This window comes from Diadema antillarum, unplaced genomic scaffold (assembly GCF_040938485.1).
Source record: "Diadema antillarum isolate AM-2024a unplaced genomic scaffold, OU_Dant_1.0 seq00000386_RagTag, whole genome shotgun sequence".
Classification (NCBI taxonomy): Eukaryota; Metazoa; Echinodermata; class Echinoidea; order Diadematoida; family Diadematidae; genus Diadema; species Diadema antillarum.
The window spans coordinates 1,862,574-1,883,359 of NW_027271384.1; the positions used below are offsets into that span (position 1 = coordinate 1,862,574).

The following is a 20,786-nucleotide window of genomic DNA, read 5'->3' on the forward strand; positions in this document are numbered from 1 at the left end:
TCAGCCTCATGTTTTTTTGTACACTATATGTCATGAATGACTTAAGAGAAAGTAGTGTCTCAACCATGCTAGAGGAACTGAAATGGGAATCTCCTGAGCACTGCCGAGCCTCATTCACGTCTTTTTATTTGAAGTACATGAAATAGAAGCATCATACACAATTCCTAATCGCATACAATAGAAAGATAGCGAAAACTGACACATTGTCTGACAATGGACTTGGATAAGCTAGATTTAATACATGGCTGACTTCACTATTGAGAATTCAGTGCCTATGACAGGCACGTAATAGAATATTCATAATCGTTGCATCATTTCACAACTACATTCATAAGCCAGCTAATAAAGAGAAAGTGTTGGGGTCATCTATTGAACAAAATTTGTAAACTTCACAACGATCCATACCCCGTATATGCTCTCTCCCATGAGAAGTGGACTTGAAGAGCGCCCCCACATCCCTGGTGGCATGCTGCGCCAGCTGGGAAAGATGTTGACTGAGGTTGTGCAGCGCAGTTGCTATGGCGATGAAATCCTGTAGATCCTCTGGGGTCATGAGAATTTTGTCTACATGGAATATATGGGAGCAAAAAAGGAAACAGTGAGTTATCTGTCATTGATGTCCACAAGTATACTTTAATATACTTAATACTACAAGGAACAGCTTTGAGAAGATTGTAGAAATTTGATATGGGAGACTCCAGGGGAGCAATGTTTAAGCTTCAAATCTAAAACTTGATTTCTGGGTATGTTGAGATTACAGTACCTATTAATGCTTTTGCCCATATTCATGCATCATCACCAATGAGATGTCAGGCCTACTATAAAGCATGACCTTAGCCCTGATAGTAAGAGATTGTCCTTGGTAAAATATGTTGATACGTCCAAAAACAAAAACAAAGTTCCATGCATGGACCACACATCATTTGCACACACCTGACTATCACTGAGAAGCTCAAACTTCATATGTATCTACACCTAATCATCAAAGACAAGTTTTTATATCAGTTTTGGCTGCAAAAAATTTTGTTTTGATAAATACTGTAGTGGGGATTGATATGCACAATCAATGTACATTGCAGCATAATTCATCAAACATGAAAATAATGACCGTTTTCAACAAAAAGCATCTTGGTTGTGTCATTCATTCGGTCAGTTTATAGCATAGATGAACTTGACAAACTAAATCTTAAAAGAGTCATCATTCTGCCAGTTGTTCAACTATACTGAGTGCAAGCCATTTCATGGCAGGCCAGATTGAGATGCGGAGTAAGGCATGCCAATGGGGTATGTGATGTATCGTCTGGTAATACATCCTAAACTGGGTTGAATACTCCTTCATGCATGTCAAGTCCATGACTGGTATAAAAGTGGCTTGAATTTTCTTCACAAAGCAAAGATGAATCTTATAACAATTTTCTATTTTGTACAAAATATCATGTAAACAAGTTTGTTCTGTCCAAGCGATGTTTCATTCCATTTAAAGGGGATGGCTAGTAAATGATCAGTGGGAATCAGTGGGAATGCCCCAATAAGGGATTGGGGCCGTTAACGATCGCCCCGTCACTGTACAGGCATGCTAACCTGGAAACATTAAACTGCACATTACTTGAATATGAGACCATTCTGAAGCAAATAATTTTCACACAACAATAGATATATAATGTACTCTTAAATGAATCTCACAAGGAATGGAACAATCATCCCCCAGCATTCCCACTGATTCCCACTGATCAGTTACTAGCCATCCCCTTTAAGTGATAAAATCAATGTACCATTGAAATGCAGTTACATAGTGTTATTTCTGTGTACATAAGTTTTAATCAGATCATGGCAACTATAGATATCTTTGTCAGCATTTTGAGGATCTGCCAGAAAGAATGTGTTCAAGTTACAGCATTGTTAGAATTCAGTGACAACTGACTGCACAGAAGCACGTAACAAAACACACGGCACCGTCGGCAGCAATGGACCTGATGATTATCATCTCGCTTACTTTCTTCTGATGATTTCTTCTTGCCCTGTTCCCTGCCCCCGAGGTCATCATCTCCTTTCAGCCAATCGCTAGCCCCAATGCTCTTGGTCGCACTCCCGTTGGAGGAGGCCCCGCCCCCTGGCCCCGCCCGGCTCTTATCCCTCCGGGTCAGGTTTATCCAGGCCTCCTCCACACGGCCCTGCAGGTCGTCCTTGAGCCGGGAGAGGTAGATCTCATGTGCAGCCTCCAGGAAACTCACCTGAAGAGAGAAACCAGTAACTAGGATTATAATGATGGACAGAAGAATACTCTTTACAAACAACTACGGACTTTCCTGAAAAGCTAAGAATAGTCTTCAAAAATTGCATTATTTATATGCTCATATGTTGATAGCTAATTTCATCTTTTTCACAACTTTTTTTGTTTGTTTTTAAACAATGTCTCTTTCTGTATTTCTAGTAACATACACACTCACATACATACTGACACACACACACACACGCCAGCTATTTAATCACAATGGCAATGAGAGAACTAACCTCGCCCTCAAAGACGTCGGCCACATGAAGGGCACATTCCTCCTCCATCATGGCGTGGAAGTGCAGAGCGAGGGTGCCCAGGGTCTCCGCCAGGGACCTCAGGGTGGCCCTTGGGCGGGGCTCGTCCAGTTCCATTGCAGCACCGCCCAGACGGTCCTTGAGGAACACGCCCACCTGTACAGCAGGAAGGAGAAACTCATTTTGAAGCTCCCTGTGAAACTTTTGGGTGACATAGTAGGTGGCATCACTTGGGTAACATATTTCTTCTTTCTTTCTATTATAGTGCATGCCTTCAAAGACTCCAAATCCCCTTGTGCAACTTTTACGTGCAAGTCATATCACTCATGCAGATTTTATTGTTGAGTTCCTTTTCTCTTTGTTATCATTGCATTCTGTCGCATATTTCATAGTTGCTTGCAGAACGTCCCTAGCTGTTATGTTTGTATCTGTTTATTCCTTGAAGGCAAAGACTGCACACGCTATTACTGAAAGGGAATAATGTGGCTCTCCTTACCTTGTCTGCAGAAATGGTTTGATAGCTGGCCCACACCTCCTTAATGGGATAGAGGATGCAGAGACTCTGTAGACACTCGACCCGCTGGGCACGGGCCATGCTGGACAACGGCCCAGGGGTCACTCTGGGCCCCGGCAGCTCTATGGACTGCAGCTTGTCCAGAAAGTGACGCTTAAGCTTAGAGCGTATGTCCTCCCATAGAGTATCGTTCTCCTGGTTTTCGGACAGATGAAGAAGAAAGAGAAATTATAAAAAAGTCAGAGGGCATTCAAAATGAAAACTATGAGTTACACCCTGCTTGTTTACATAATACAGGAACTATCTACTGTCTGACCAGTGCCATACTCGATGAGGCTGAAGGCCAAATGGAATATGGCAGCAGACCACAGATATTTTCCCATATATTAGAAGCACAAGCAGGGGGCAGCGCTATCACCTTTTGGTGTAATGTCATGAGTAAGTTTTTGAAGAAAACATAGACTCCTAATTCACATTTCAGAAACTTTGGTCTACCCATCACTTGTGCTTTCTTGTCTATCTTTCAAATTAACTGCTGCATGCAGTGCTGCTAGGTAGTAGCTAATTGTAATAGTTCAAATGAGCACAGCTGTGATGCAAGCAAATGAACATCATGAACAATGCTTAACACAAAATACAATGGGGGCAACATCCTTTTTTACAAAATACAAGAAATATTATGTGGTTGATTTTTCAGAGCACTTCCATGTTTTGTTTGTTTGTTTTTTTTTTTTTTTCAGAAGAAGATATTTCAAGATTCTCTCAATTAGGGGCTCTGGGGATTAAATATTCCTTACTCTCAGTGCTTTGGGGTCCCCTGGGGGCCCATAATAACAAATTGAGATCCTGTCACCCTTGGGTTGCTACCGCCAAAGTTTATTGAAAATTCATGTCAGGGTTTTCAAGAAGAAGCTGAAAATGTGAAAAGGTTAAGCATGATGCATGCCAGAGGCCAGACGATGAATGATGACAATAGTTCACTAAGCGGGTCAAAGGAAAAGAAGTCAAGACAAAAGAGAAGATTCATTCAATGAGAATTTGGTCCATGTTTAAACATAATTAACATTAAAAGTTACTTTCAGTACCACCATCTTAAGCCATTCCTCATGGGAACCTGGTATACCGGGTTCACAAAATGAACACCAAAGTATACCTCAAGTCCAATCAATATCACATAGTGGATCTACTGTTTGATGACACATGCAGTTCACTGTGGAAAGGGAATCACATACTGCTTGACTGCTTTCACACTGGCAGATTTTTACCAACCTGTCTGTTCTTTGTCAATGGACCTGTCAATGGACAGAGAGAATCTCGTTTGGGGGCATCTAAGGTTCTTAGAGAATTGAGGAAGGAACCGATTAGAAAGAGGTCTACATGTGACTAATGACACATCGCATAAGACATTATCACCATAACTATCATGAAAGGGGAACTAAACACCTCAAAATACCAAAACTCAAATTACAGCACTTAATTGCACACGGTTGCATATACTAGAACATAAATTGCATGAATTCTTTCAAAGCAGGCAAGGATAGTGAAACAAACAAGTGTAACACAGCATCTGTCTGCCATTTCTCATAGAGCAGCTCAGAATACCCACACAGCATTGGAAATTACAAGGGAATCACTTTGCTGCAAACCACGATGGCTGGAGGTACTGTTGTCATGATTTTGAGTGTGCTGATGACTTTATCATACGGCCACTGGGAACAATCACCATCTCCATCGCCTCTCTCATGTTCCACCTCTGGCTTGGATCCCTCACCGCAAGCAGACTGCTCTCACCTCAACCTCTCCGCCGTTCCTCAGAATCTTCCTGACAACCTCAACAAGCTTGATTTATCATACAACAACATTGCAATCATCACCAATATTTCATTTGCTACATACGGAAAGATCCAAACTCTGCTCTTGCAATGGAACGTGCTGCATCAGATCGAGGGGAAGTCGTTCGAGCCCCTCCAAGACTTGAGAGTGCTTGATTTGAGTTCCAACAACATCAGCCAACTTCCAGACGCTCTCTTCCATAAGAATTTCCACCTATCAATCCTCGTGCTGTCCCACAACAGACTGACCAAGATCCCAAATAACGCTTTCGGGTCCATCAGAGCCTTGCAGTACATTTTCCTCAGCCACAACCTGATAACAAATATCAGTTTCACTCAGTTCTCCTCCTGTAGACACCTAGCACGGATTGATCTCACCCTCAACAAAATCACGCATCTTCGGAAAGAGAGTTTTGCTCCCCTTGGAAACTGTTACATCAAAAGCCTCATCCTGGGCTACAATAACCTCTCGAAGCTCCCCGAGAAACTCTTCTCCCATTTTCACCACCTAGAAGTTCTCAATTTGAATGATACGGACCTCCTCACGTTCGACATGAGAGCTTTCATGGGGAATTATACCATCAAGCAGATGTGGATCACCAATGCAAACATTCACACGTTACTCCCACTCACACACAAGGGTCAACATCTAGACTTTCCTCATGTGACGGGAATTAGTCTGAGGCTAAACAAACTCTCTCAAATCCAGAGCAACGCATTTTGGGGCTTTAGAAATCTGCGTTACTTGGACCTCGAGCGCAACAGGTTGACCTCAATCACTAACACCTCATTCTGTGGACTGAATTCACTCATCTACTTAGATCTGGCACGGAACCAACTTTCACACTTGCCTCTCCATGCGTTTGCCTGTATCAAGAGCCTAAAAACTCTTCTACTGTCCAAAAATGGCATTGCAGTTCTGGACATCGGTGTATTTCATGGCATTCTGTCCCTACAAACATTGGATCTCTTCTCAAACAACATAGACAAATTTGCTGGTCCATGGGATCTGGGTTCCTTGCGCACACTGAACATGGAAAGCAACAGATTACAGTCTTTGAATGAAAATACATTTGCAGGAATGCCCCGCTTACGTAAAGTCAACTTGGCAGGAAACCAGATAGGGACCATTTCAGAAGACACATTCATCAAGCTCACATCTCTGGTATCTATCAATCTGTCCTATCAAGTGTACCTCACATTAAATGGTGCCTTTGCTGGATTGAGAAACCTCAAATACCTGGACCTGAAGATGACACGGACTGTCTTTCCATCACTGCATCAGTTTACAAATGCAAGATCTATGAGAATGCTAGTCATGTCAATCACAAGGTTGAGTATCAGGGACCTGGTAAGTGAGCATCAAAATTCATCTCTCTTCACTGGGTTGGAATCGCTAACATACCTCAATCTATGGGGAAATAACTTGGCAAACTTGCACAAGTTCCCGTGGGTGTTCCAACCATTATGTGAACTGCATATAATTGACCTTGGCAATTCTGATATCACAGTTTTAACACAAGGGATGTTCTCTTATTTATCATCCCTGAAAGAACTACGGCTACATTTCAACAAGATCCAGAAAATCTATCCACAGTCTTTTGAAAAAATTGGGAATTTGCAGAAATTGCTCCTTCAGGTGAATATGCTAACTCTGTTTGACAAAAATCTACTCACTGACACGCCGAATCTCACAAGTTTGCACCTCCACTCAAATCATCTCACTACAATTTCTGCAAACACATATATGCCTCAGACTCTTTTGCGCCTTGACATTTCGAACAACCCTTTAATTTGCGACTGCAACCTGGCATGGTTCCGAAACTGGCTCCATGTGGCCAACGTTGATGCCTCTCCCCGTAATGAAACCTTGTGTTCGCAGGCATCCTTCAAACAACTTGTGAATCTACCCCTTGAAGCATTCCATCCAGGTGACTTTTGTGGAATCAACACACCACTCATCTCTGGACTCACATTTGGCAGTGTCACAGTCATCCTGCTGGGACTTTTGATTTACAGGAAACGATGGTGGCTGAACTACAAGATTTTCCTGTTGAAGCTTTTTATCTTGGGTTATAAGCAACAAGAGGAAGAAGACTTCCAGGCAGTTGACTACGAGTATCAGCTCAACATCATGTGCCAGGACGATGATGATGACTGGGTTCATGACGTCCTGAGACCTGCACTGGAAGAGAGGATGCCCCATCTCGAACGGGTTGCCTATGGCGACGAAGCTCTCAGGGCTACAATGTACTACATTGAGGCTGTCCACCACGTTATCGAGAACAGCTACAAGACTGTCCTGTTGCTTAGCAGCCGCTGTGCTGATGACGCCTGGTTCATCACCAAGGTCAGAGTGGCTCTGGAGCATGTGAATGAAACAGGACTTGACAAAGTCATCCTGGTATTTTTGGAGGACATACCAGATGAGCGGCTGCCATACCTGGTAAGACTCTTTCTGAGCAGAGACAGGCCTAACCTGCTCTGGACTGAGGACCAAGATGGCCAGGATTTGTTCTGGGCCTATTTTGAGAAGTGCATGCGGACAAATCCACAGATCAATCATGTTCTTCCAGTGTAACTGAGACCAAAGAATCAACCTGTTGTGGTCTCTTGTCAATGCATACTATGCAGTTGCAACAGTTACATGTATTTCACTTTGATATTGAAAATTCGAGTTGGGCCTTACAAACCTTTCATCTGTTAAATTAGTCTATCTTCATATCTCTTCAACTATTAATCAGAAGGACATGAAATATTAATTTTTGCATATTTTGAATGAAATAATTCTCTGATACAATTATGATTTTTAAAATCCATAGACTTTCCTTCTACTTTTTTTTTTTTTTTTTACTCCAGATTAACTTTGATCTTGTAAATTTTCTGTGCATGTAAGTATTTTTCTTGTTTACCGTCATTTATATATTTGCTGGTACATGGTATCTTCTGTAATTTCCACATGTAGATGGATACTGCATGTTCATATTTTTTAATGTGTGTATATAGCACATATAATATAGTCCACCATGTCCACTTTCTGCACCTCTTGAAAATGTGTACATTGACTTGCCTTCACTATCCGAGAAAACCAGGTTCATGCATCACAGTAGGCAAAGATTATCAAGTGTCGTCTTAAGGTTATGGCTGAATATGATATGTGACTGCCCAGCTCAAAACCACAAAAAGAAGGCCAAGATTTGGTTCCCACTTTTCTACACAGCTTAAAAGAGTAAGCTCTAAGCTCTATAATGATATGGTAACTTGTTAAGATTGGACCATCCCAACTCATTAAAAAAGTGACTGAAATATGAGAGAGTAGGGATGTGCAGTTTCATACAAAAGGGAGAAAAGAGGATTTAAAGATTATGGTTACTCAGTTGTGTTGTGCAGAAGTATGTTGTATCAATAAAAACGTATCCAATTTGTAAATGCAATGCCTGTGCAAATATCTATACACTTGGATACATGGTCAAGAAAAACTGCTAATAGCTCAAGTTTGGTTTTGTTTTAAGCCACCAAATTTTGAAAGTAGAAAGAGAAAAGATTACTCTCCCACGTTAGACAAACTTTGAGTCAGCCAGTCGCATTTTGGTCCATTATAGAGAATCCTAATCTGCCACTTAATGTGAGTTTTGGGCTGGATGCTCACATATGTAACCATCCAACTTCACCCTTTTCTTTTACACCAATATCACACCTTTATGAGCTGATTCTTAATGCAAAATTTGAGGATGTAGTTAAGCATAAAGGGAGAATTGCTAGTTGAAATTTAAGCTGTAATGCATGTTACTGCAGATAACCAAAATGTTTGAGTCACGTTTTGGTGTGCTGTCATTATGCCTAGCCACTCTTTGAATATGAGAAGTTAAATCTCTTAAACCTACTCTAACCCTATGGTGTACCGCTCATTATCAACATATAGGATAAACACCAATCCATAAACTAAGTATTATGCTCACAGGAATCTATTCATATTCAATGCAGAGATTTTTTTTTTTTAATAATTGCAAAGAATCAAATCTGAAATGATGTGCACTCATTAGAATAGGTGGAAAAAGTGGCTCCTTTCTCTGTATGCTGTAAGTGCACATGATTACCTAAATCATATATATGGTGTCCAAATATTTGCAATATGTACTAAAAATGCACACTTTTGAACCAATTCTATGTACAGTATACTGTCTTTCTCACAAAGATGTGAAGGATTACCAAAAAATACCTCACCTGTACTTGAAACAATATGGAGATGATATTTCTAATCTTTTGTGCAAAGGGTTCTCCAGGATCATACAAAAGAGGTATGCTTTTATACATCATTGAAAAATGAATGATACAAAGTATAATCATTATAATTCTACGAGCATAGCTCATTGATATGTAAAATGCATAATTTCATCAACTTGGGCAAAAAAGATGGGGATTGATACAAAATGTACAATTGCAGTCGACTGAAAAAATGAATTATGCAGAAGGCCTCCACTGGAGAAACCGGTGTGGAAAATTACAAGAGACCCAGTTTGGAGAAAATTTGACAATGCATTTTTAATAAGATGAAAGCGTGAAAATTGGGGACTAATTTGGTACTGGCCCCAAGGAGGCCACCCTGGATCTGCCGTAAACAAACTCGGAGGTACATTTACTAGTGTAGTTAGTGAAAACATTTCTAGTTTTATAGAAGAAGTTTTTAAATCTTTTTATTGAAAGTTCTCTAATCTGCGAGTTCTGAGCAACCGCGAGGGACCTCAAGTAGGACATAGCGCACATTTGAACTGGAGATTCTATCACCCTGGCGATAATGTCTGTCTGCCAAGTTTGGTGAAATTTTGACGATAGATGCATTTTCAAGCAGAGGAAAATGTGAAAATCGACCCCAAATTTGAACCCCTCCCCCACTTGGTCCTAAAGAGGGTACCCCTGGATCTGCCAAGAACAAACTTGAAACTACTTTCACTAAAGCTTACTCACAGCACTAACTTTGCTCTATCCCTTCTGTTTCTGGAGAAGAAGATTAGTCAATGATTCTTAAATCTCAGGGCTTTAGGGTCCCCGGGGGCACTGAACAAATTGAGATTCCATCACCCTTGAGACACTACACGCCAAGTTTGGTGAAATTTTGTAATTGGGTTTTCAGGGAGAAGCTGAAGTGTAAAAAAGTTTGCACACGGCACATGCCGGACGATGAATGATCGCAATAACTCATTTGAGCCTTCAGCACACACACAGAAAAAGAACTCGCAGCAAGAGAATGAGAATTTAGTCCATGTATAAAATGTCTGTAGCATAAGTTACTTTTAGTACCGGTACCCTATCCTAGACCTTTACACGTGGCTCGTGAAGCAAAAAGAAAATGAAAATCATCACCATATCTAAATCTTATCATTAACACATACCACATCCATGTGAAATAATGCATATGTGCACCACATTACACAGTAACTTGTACAGCGTTCTCTCTACACTTGCACAAAACAAATATTAGCCGTGCCAGTCTCTGCACTGCATGTACGTCAAGGAACTACATTTATAGGCAGCATTAATGGTATCATGAACTCACATGCAGGGTCTTTCATCATTTGATATCTGAGGTGCTTTATCTTAGAGAAATAAACATACACCTACATGTCTCCAGTTGTAGACAAACATGTTTACTCTTATAGTCAATCAGCAAGGAAGACATTAGGTTAAAAGCTAAAGTTTGTGTGTCCCTTTGGCAACCCTGAAAAGTTAGATTCCTTTCATAAAGCTGGTATATTGTTGAGGTAGGCAATTCAGACCTTTCCTCAGAAAAATAAGTCTGAAAATTTCTTTCTGATGGAGCAGAATAAAAGTTTTTTAAGACCCTGAAAAATTCCAATCATTATTCTCTGTACAAAAGGGGAGCTGTTCTTGAGTGATCTCGGCTTAGTTTTTCATTTCTGTTTTTTTTTTTTTTTTTTAAACTCTGAGGGGTGCGAACAGTTTTCAAACAAAATGTTGGGAGACATTATTCTTTGACCAAACAAAGTGTTGTGATGTTTGGAAAAGGGATTAATACGACCTTTAAGTGATAACATCATTTTTATATTTTACATGTAAGTCTTCATTTCATCATGTGCCCATTCAGCTCAATCCCCCCCCCCCCATAAAAAAAATAAATTTTTCTTTTGTGACAGTGTCAAGAGTAAAGGCAGCTGCAATGACAATATTTAATGGCAACATAACAATATCTGATAGTATGTGCCTTGTCATAGCAATGTGCACCAGCTCACAGTAGCAAGACAGCTTTGTTTAAAATACAAAGTTTACAATTACACACCTTTTCTGACCGTAGACTGAGTCTTAGAACATTGTTAAATAGCAATGGCAATATCAATCGTAAGGTGTTATTCTTTGAGAACCATCTTGCAATTTTGGGTGTGCTCATTAGTCAACGTATGGTGCATAACACGAGATGTTGTGACACTTTTTTTTTTCAGATGTCTTTACTGTTGATGTCATCACAAAAGGCAAGGAATTCTCAGGGGCAGAGTTTAGTGAATAAAAAAAATAATTGACAAATAAAGTGATTAAAAAAATAAAACCTGTGATGCTGTAGTAAAATTGATTGTGGCGTAGTTTTGTGACATATTAAGCTTTGCGGCGTATGTGAACGTTACCATGACTTGTTTTGTTGCGTTGTTAGCAAGATGCAACAACAATTACAAATAATATAAACTTTGTTTGAATAGAAAGAGAAGTCAGTTAAGTGAGAACCAGTGAGGTTACAGGACCCAATGACTTGCCTGCAAATATATCTGAATTTGAGTTTGTATACATTGTAGTTGCGATTAAATGACAGTTTGCATCCATCAAAGAAACTGTGACGAGCCTCCATCGAGCTACAAATTGTACCTTAGTGTGTGTAGGCCTATGTGTGGAGCATGATCACTCATCATCAAATCTCAACTTCATACAAAAGTGTATATCTTGATCAAAACATTTCCAGAATTTGTGATTTGTAGACCTTTACATATCAACATATGCTAAAATAAATTTTAAAGGGACCATTAAGTTGTTGTTTTTTTTTTAATTAGAGGTGTATTTATAATGATAAATATATATTCTTACTAAATATATCATTAGATTGCAAGAATATATCACAGGAAAATACATATAGTGAGCAAGGTGCTTGCTGTGTCCACGTACACTAAATATCCTTATGTGTAATTGGGTGTGTTGCATTGTGGAGTGTTATCATTATGTCCTAAACACTTTCAAACAATTTTCCATCAAAGCAATCTAATGTTGCTTTATGTTTTCTGTTATCCCCTTTCATACAACATAAAAAAATCCCTGAAGAAGCAAGCTTGAAAGAAAACACACATTTGGACGATTTCCCTTTGAAACATCATGCGACTTCTCCCCAGTGAGTGTGTTACAATTAAACTGACGATACCTGTTCCAGGGAGTCGCCGACAGTGTTGATGGACAGAGTGCTGGCAGCCACGTAGCTAGGCTTCGGGGCCCTGATGGGAAGGCCTAGCCCTTCGTGGGATGCCAGGCCCAGCAGCTGTTCAAAGATCAGCGACTCTGAGTTGGGATGACTGCTGGCATGATGGAGCTATGGAGTCACATTACATGGAGGAGGGATGGAGAGAGAGAGAATATTAATTGATATTTAGATCAAATGCCCATCAAACATGTCCACTGATTTGCCGTCTTTTTTTTTTCCTCAAAATGTTTCAACCATGGACCAAACCCTAATCATAATTCATGGAATGCTACACAGACTAGGCTAACGAGACAGAATAACTTTTGATGTTATTGTTGAATGTTTGCAGACACCACACAAGAAAGACAAATTTGTATTCTCAGGCAATTTTGTGGTATCATAAATCTAATACTATTGAGAGCTGCTCGATTAAAAAAATGAAGACAATTTTTATTTTTCCCCAGAAATACCATGCACTGACACTTCATGCTTTTAAACCCAAATAATTTACAAATCTGGAATAAATCTACTTTGATGCACTGTGAGTTCTGAATGAAGCAGCACTTACACTTCCATATCTGATCTTGTCATTTTTGTTTTCTCTTCAGATTTGTTTTTCTCTTCTGGTTGTACGTTTTTTGTTGTTGTTGTTTTTTGGTGTTTTTTTTTTTTTGGGGGGGGGGGGGGAGGGGGGAGGGATTCTTTTGAATGAAAACTCACAATTGCCTTGAAGAGTGTGTTAACATCCTCGGCATCTGGTGTGAGGCAGGCACACTCTTCCAGGACGGGAGTCTGGATCAGACTGTCCATGGCGTCTTTGATGTTGGTATAGTTGTTGTCAAGGGAGAGGCTGTTGGTAGCCTTCACCAACTTCTGAAGCGTCTCTTCAATTCTGGAGGAATTAAAGTACAAGGTTTACTCTACAAATTACAATCGCATACTCATGACTTGCACAGCTCAAATGATTACATTGTTCCTAAATGAGGCTTATTGCTCTGCAAACAAATTAAAATAAAGTCTGGTGGCTGACATCTCGCATCAAACAGATGGTTGCTCAGGCAGGTTGACTCTTTCTTATTATATCATCACTAATTTTCTGGAAATCTTCTCATCTGTAATTCATGTACATTAACTCATACAACAAGAAAACAATCGACACCTTCTTCAAAAACTTGATGAGGTCAAATTTTTGGACATGTAGATTTTGTTTTTTGTTGTTCGAGAACATTGTAACAAGTTATTAATATAGCTGGTTTCCAATACATGCTGTATTTTAAAATCCACTTGCCTTGCATGATTATACGTATTGTAACGAAAATGTATTTTTGACATAACTTACAAAATGTAACTGTGATCCCTAACATTCCTAACTACTCACTTTTTGTCATTGTGACTAAGCTGTTCATCAATATCAGCGATGACAGTCTCCAGATTGTCCATGCTGGGCATGCCAAACTGGAACATTGCCGTCAATGAGGGCAGCACACACTGACGAGACATAGTGCAGCGTTTCCCGTCTTCCCAAACTTATTCAGCCAAAGCAGCTCAAGCGATGACTGGACAGACCCAAATTGTCCGCTCCAATCTTGATTGGTTGAATCTTGATTGATGAAGTACAGCTGTGTGAACGGAAAAGATGAAGTGTAGACACATCTTCATAATATACACAGAACTTTAGTACATCATCTATATAAAAATCTTTGCCTTGTACATAATATGTACAAGGCAAAGATTTCATAGTATAATCATGGAGCTACCCAATTCATGAGACCCCATCTCAATCACATTACAATGCCTGTGTGGTAGTTTTCTTTTAAAATCTCAAAGATGAATGGCACCTCCTACCAAGATTTACAAAATGTATTAAAAGTTTACAGAACATTCTCACAAGAAATCATCTGCATATTTTTGACTGAAATGGAAAAGCTACATCTTACATGATGGAATTGGATGGTTAAAAACATTATTTGTTTTAATCATGAAAATCGATAAAAACAATTAAAAAAAATAAAATTTGAGGTAAGAGCAGGTAGCTTAAATTGCATACTGAATGTGGTAAATACCTGAGATTATTGACAAAGCCTTCACCTCCAGAAGTCCAAGTACAGTAGTTTTTTCTCAACTAGATTTATTTCATAAGACGTACTAAATCATAGCATGCAGGAGTACTAGACCCTATCTAGGTCTATCTAACAATAATTGGTAACGAGTCAACATGTTTTTTCCTTTCAGGGTTATAATCTACTAATTGTACTATCACTGCAGTCTATATCCAATCCTCTGAAAGCGAGGGTTAAAGCTTTTTTAATTAGTTAAAATTTGTTCTTTAATAGAATAGATCATTTTCACTACCATATAAATCTTATCAGGACATTACCTTGACGTGGTGTAAAGATGACTGTCAGTAGTGTCAGTAAATCTAAACCTATCGCAGATCTATATTTCACTACATGGCGGTACAAAACTTCAAAAGTATACTGCAGTGTTAAAGACTGAAATCAAACACAGAAGTTATTTCTATGGGGAGTAATTCATCTAGACTCACAATCTGAGTGGCAGACTCAGTCGCCACGTCTGCACTCAAGCATTGCCGCGCCGCCGCGCCTGGCGACACTCACGCCAGTAATCGCTCGCATTTCAGCATTCGCATGGGTCGTTTGACATCGCATTTAAATCCATGATTTTAGATATGATGCCTCAAACCGATTTTGCTCAAATTTCGTGAGTAACTAGGAAACTTGTGAAGCTTTATGGACATAATCAAGCGAATTGCCGCAGTCCTTTCATTTTCGCGTTGCATTGCAAAAAAGCGTGGAGACTCCTTATAAGGGGTGCCCCGGGGGTTACTTATAAGGGGGACGGGTTACTTATAAGGAGGGACCCCCTTGTGAGTGGGTTTCCCGAACTGATTAGGCCTGGCTAGCGCCGCGCCTCTCTAGGGTATTAAAACCACCAGTTTTCTGCGATATCTACCCCGCCAATGGCAATATGTGGGATTGACCGAAAGATCGGTCTGTATCTGTCCGTCGGGGAATGTTCCGCGGAGACTGCGTCTGGCTTCACGGATCCCCTCCGTATAGACGCGCAGACCGAAGTCAATGATGCCAGCTCCTGTGTGGCAGTAGCGCACAGATCAAACGTTACGATAAACCAAATTTCAGACAGCTTTTTTACATTCAAACAAGTTTGACATGACATGACACATTATGCAGCAATATTTAAGGTTAATTTCTCACATTTTGCAATCGAAATACTCACAGTAACGCGGTTATAATGCAGAAATTTTATCCATATCGCAACATCGCCGTTCGCTAGCTGTAGGTCGCCATTTTGAATCTGTAAACCAATCACAGGCGAGGTACTTTATTAAGTAAAAAAACACGTAGAAACTACCTCGCATGTGATTGGCTAATAGATTCATACTGTATGTTTCTGCAGTTTGAACATGACGACGCGACGAGCTGGTTGATGTGTGTTTTGCGTTGAAAATTCGACCGAAATATTGGATTATTCATTAATCTGGTGAGTGTAGTCTATTCTTGAATAGTTGATTTAACTATTCAAGCTTAAATTTGCCGACCTAGGGCCGTGAATTAGACGCAATCGAGAAGGGTGAGGTACCTCACCCAATTTTCCATAGAGACAGTGGTTAAGAACATCCACACAGCAATGGGTACTACAACCTTCCGTCTGTCTACGGAGGACGGCGTTAATGGCAAAATACAAAAGAGTCCTCCGGACAGACGGATCTTTCTGTCTATATGTGGGACTGAGTGTGCGCTATCTGCAGTGTTATAATAGCAGCTACAAAAGCTTCGCACTTGCCGGCAGAAACCCTAAATAATATTTCAAATCGACATAGATGGGTACAATAACACCCTGGTTACCTACCTAATGCCGTCTTGGTAAAGAGATATGTCAGAATTGAGCCAATTCCTCTGTACCACAGAGTTTGCCTTCATCAGCTCCTCGATCGCGCATCGTCGCTCATCTCTGACGTCATGTCCGTACCCTTGGCTACGTCTACGAGAGCTCCTTTGAATTCACGCTTTTCCTTCTACTGTATTCTGCTGCTTATTCTCCCCGGGGGTTCTCCCTGATGTTCTCCTCGATTGTAATGTTTCTCCCCCCCCCCCCCCACAACATTACTTTTCGTGATACATGTACCAAAATGATTGCTGTTGTTATCAGAGCCGGCGCAAGGGGGGGGGGGGGGGGGGGGGGGGGGACGGCGGCTTGGAAACCCCCCCCCCCCCCACCCCACCCCAATTTTATTTGCACAAAAATGTAAGAATATAGGGTCTAACCACTTGCGGCCCATACCCACACCTTGATTATTTTTTCTATTCCTGGAAGTTGCATAAAAAAAGTGCGGGTAAAGCCTTTTTTCCCTCTTTTTTTTTATAATCTTTGCTTGTTTGTTTGTTTGCCTGTTTGTTTGTTTTTGTTTTCGTTCTTTGTTTCTGTTTGTTTGTTTGTTTGTTTGTTTGTTTTTGTTTTCTTTGGTGTGCTTTTTTTTCCCCTTGCTTGTTCGCTGATGAAACCCGGAAGTGGAGCTAGAAATATAGACTGCCCCCACACTTATAAATTCGCGACGCCGGTCCTGGTTATCTATGGGTGCGTTTATCAACTCTTTTTTCTCGGCAGAAACAGGTTTTCCAAACAGCTTGAAACAGGTTTTCCAAACAGCTTTCAAGGAATTTTTACGAGTTGATAAACGCAAAGTTGTTTTGAAAGCCCTTTCGGAAAGCCCTTTCGAAAGCCGCAAATTTGTGGTTTTCCAAACAGGTTTCCTAAACAGGTTTTCAGAAACCTGTTTGTAAAAGCCTTTTGAAGTTGTCTGCATAAACGCAAAGCTGTTTTGAAACGGCTTTGTAGTATTGTAAAATGTACTGCAGTTACGAACAATGCACGCCTTATATTATGACCTCTTCTACTCGGGTCGAATTGCGCAATATGCAGCTGTGCAGCGACAGGCCAGTTATCCTGTTCGCGAAGAGTTGATAAACGCAACTATTTTGGAAGCCGTTTCTAAAGGGCTTTGGAAACGGCTTTCGAAAGGGCTTTGGAAACTGCTTTTGAAAGCCGTAAGGGGAAAGTTGATAAACGCAGCCTATGATGTAATGAATCGCTGCTGTATAGGTTTACAGGCATATAACAGTGGGTGAATTTTCAGTTCACTTCATTGACATTTATTGTCATCAAATATAGGTTTTCCCGGCCAATTTCGCATTTTTTTCAGTCCATTTGATAGAAGGTTCATTCAATAGCAAATACCGCTCGTGCACAGTCTGTCATTCAAAATTACCTATTGCAACTTGTGCGTTCAGTTTAGCATTTCGATCAATGAAATTTGCACATGTGGCTTTCAAATTCGTAAAAAAGGGCTTTCAAATTGGCTGGTACTCTACGTTCATTCAAATTCGCCACCACTCGCAGAAAAGGGTAGGCCGATACTTGAGTTATTCAATTTCGCGAATGGGCAGTCAAATTCCGAACATTTTCGTACAAATGAACGTCATGTTATTTCTTTTTAGAAGAGGCGAGAACATTTAAATGTGTGCATTTCTATGTGACTTTTTGTTTCATCCACACACTGTTAAGCAGTAAAAGTATAATTTTTTTTGACCCGATATAACTCGAGTTTGTTGTTCTGTGACTCCCCTTTTCTTCCATATACATATAGGCCTACATGTACCAATACTACATATTAACTTCATCTTCTTACAGTCATGACAGCACAAGTTAGATACAGACGTATATCTCAAGAAGACAGAGAAAGAATTATAGGAACATTGATGATCATAACCTTGACTTATAGAACTGGCCGACACACTCGGAATAAAGCGCTCAAAGGCCAGATAAGATGTCATCATCATTGAGCACCAAATTGTTTAAATTTGGTCACGGAAACACAGGCAGATACATTGGCAGTGATAACCAAATTGGGTGATGTTCGTTTAATCTGAAAACAAATTAAGATTTGTTATTCCGAAGGTTCGTTATTCCGAAACACACAAATTTCCTATACCTAGAAGTTTGTTAATTTGAAAATGAAAGAGGATTGGCTAATTCGAAGATTTATGTTGTTATTCCGAAGGTTCGTAATTCTGAAAAAAAAAGGGATCCACCGGGATTCGAACCCAGTCACCCCTTTGCGGGATTGGAGGGCAATTACCCCCCCCCCCCCGGACAATTGCCCAAGACCCTTTCCCTGACCCTAACCCTAATCCTACTCTCTAAAAAAAATCGAGTGAAAATTTTCACTCTAAAAAGAGTGAATACAAAAAAGAGTGAATTTCGAGTGAAATTGGAGTGGATTTTGAGTGAAAATGCTCATTTTCACTCATTATGGAGTGACGTCAGGGATCACTCCAAAATCTTCGAGTGATCCCTGACGTCACTCCAAAAATGAGTGAAAATAATAATAATAATAATAATACATACAATTTCTATAGCGCCGTTCTCCACTTTGATTAAATGCTCAAGGCGCTTTACAATATTGTACATCAAAGCAAACAGATTGAAAATACAAGTACATCACAGTAATAGAAGAAGGATGAAGAAGCAGAAAAAAAAAGACATGAAAGTCTGTCTTCAAAAGACACTGGTCTTCAAAATGCACTGCTAAACAGATAGGATTTTAAATTACTCCTGAAAGATGTTATAGAGCTCGAGTCTTTCAGCTCACGAGGAAGTGAATTCCACAGTGTTGGTCCAGCGTGAGCGAAAGCTCGTTCCCCCCAAGATTTCCTAGAAAACGGAATATGTAAGAGACCTGAAGTTGAGGATCGAAGAGTTCGTGAAGGTTGGTATTGACGAAACAAACAAACATTGTAATCAGGAGCTGTTCCCTCAATAACATGATAAACCAAAAGAAGTATCTTAAACCGAATACGCTCCTGTACAGGCAACCAATGAAGACTCTTCAGGATAGGTGTGATATGACTGCGTTTACTTGACAAAGAAACAATACGTGCAGCGGCATTTTGTAGCTTTTGTAATTGGGCAATTTGCGAGTTTGGTAGATTGAAAAACAAACCATTACCGAAATCAAGGCGTGAAGAAATAAGTGCATGAACAAGTTTTTCCGTGGCAGAGCGAGTCAAATACTTGCGAATAAAACCAATATTGCGCAATTGATAACGGACTGATTTAGAAATGTTGGTGATTTGATCGGACATAGCCATGTGAGAGTCAAACATAACACCCAGATTGCGACATGACTTTGACAGAGGAATATCATTACCTACAATCGAAATACAATTAATATCCAACTTATTCAAGTGAGATTTAGAACCAAAAAGGATAAATTCACACTTGCTGTGGTTTAGAAACAATGAGTTAGACCTCATCCAAGCATCAATATCAATGATGCAATTTTCTAGACAGCGCAGTGCATGAGATGCTTGGATTTGATGTGGTGGAAAAGATACAAAAACTTGTATGTCGTCTGCATATAGATGATACCGAACAGAATGCCTTTGAAATATTTTCCGCAGACCGATCAAATAGATAGAAAAAAGGGTGGGCCCGCCAACAGAGCCTTGAGGTACACCACAGCCTAATGGCTTTGAAGACGATGTGACACCATTCAAAAGAACAGACTGTGAATGGTGTGATAGGTATGATTTAAACCATTCGAGAGCTTGTCCCTGGATACCCAAACTTCTAAGTGTATGATGAGCATTTTCACTCAAAATTCACTCCAATTTCACTCGAATTTCACTCCAATTTCACTCGAAATTCACTCTTTTTTGTATTCACTCTTTTTAGAGTGAAAATTTTCACTCGATTTTTTTTAGAGAGTAATCCTGAATCTAACATTTACCATAACCCTAACCCTAATTCTTATAACTCTAAACCTAACCCTAACCCTAACCCTAATCTTTACAATCCTAACAACCCTAACAATATCACTAACCACGTATTTAGCTATTAGGGGGTAATTGTTCTCCGGGGGTATTGATATATTTTTGTATTCATTATAATCTTCAAAGTATTGGTCCTATATGTTACCGGCCCTATATTAATCATATTGAATAAATGCAAACAAATATGGATACTGATCAGAAATTCATGATTGCAAATGAGCAGAGAAAATGAGATTCCATCGGGATTCGACCGCCGGATATGTATTATACGCTTTTCAATTCTTCTTCTTCTTCTTTTTATTTTGTCATTGAGTGTTTAGGCTCTGCCACTTGTCTCATGCGTTCGCAAATTGCAGATAATGTTTCGAGAAACTTTGAATTAAATGGGAAAACGCTCCATTATGATGTATAATCGCTTGGCATAATGCCTATATTTCCTACAATTATCTTCAGAAGTGAAGGACGTGAGCAAAATCAAAATGAAAATACCATACGCATGTACCCACAACGCTCCCTTTGATTTGTGCACCAAATGTCATGCAAAACAAAAACATGTTGACGTCATCAACGGCAAAGTCGGCTGAAAT

General features: G+C 39.9%; 1 protein-coding gene across 1 annotated transcript in view; it reads right to left on the reverse strand.

Moving 5' to 3' along the window:
• Positions 1-13,825, reverse strand: part of LOC139731890 (uncharacterized protein KIAA0825-like) — a 29,194-nt gene extending 15,369 nt beyond the window's left edge. The window contains exons 1-7 of the mRNA XM_071642766.1: positions 13,704-13,825; positions 13,046-13,217; positions 12,290-12,454; positions 3,026-3,238; positions 2,512-2,685; positions 1,994-2,231; positions 406-564 (exon numbers count right to left, since the gene is read on the reverse strand). Of these exons, the coding sequence (XP_071498867.1) occupies positions 406-564; positions 1,994-2,231; positions 2,512-2,685; positions 3,026-3,238; positions 12,290-12,454; positions 13,046-13,217; positions 13,704-13,825 (1,243 nt within the window). The remainder of the gene's footprint in view (positions 1-405; positions 565-1,993; positions 2,232-2,511; positions 2,686-3,025; positions 3,239-12,289; positions 12,455-13,045; positions 13,218-13,703) is intronic.
• Between the last annotated feature and the right edge of the window lie 6,961 nt (positions 13,826-20,786).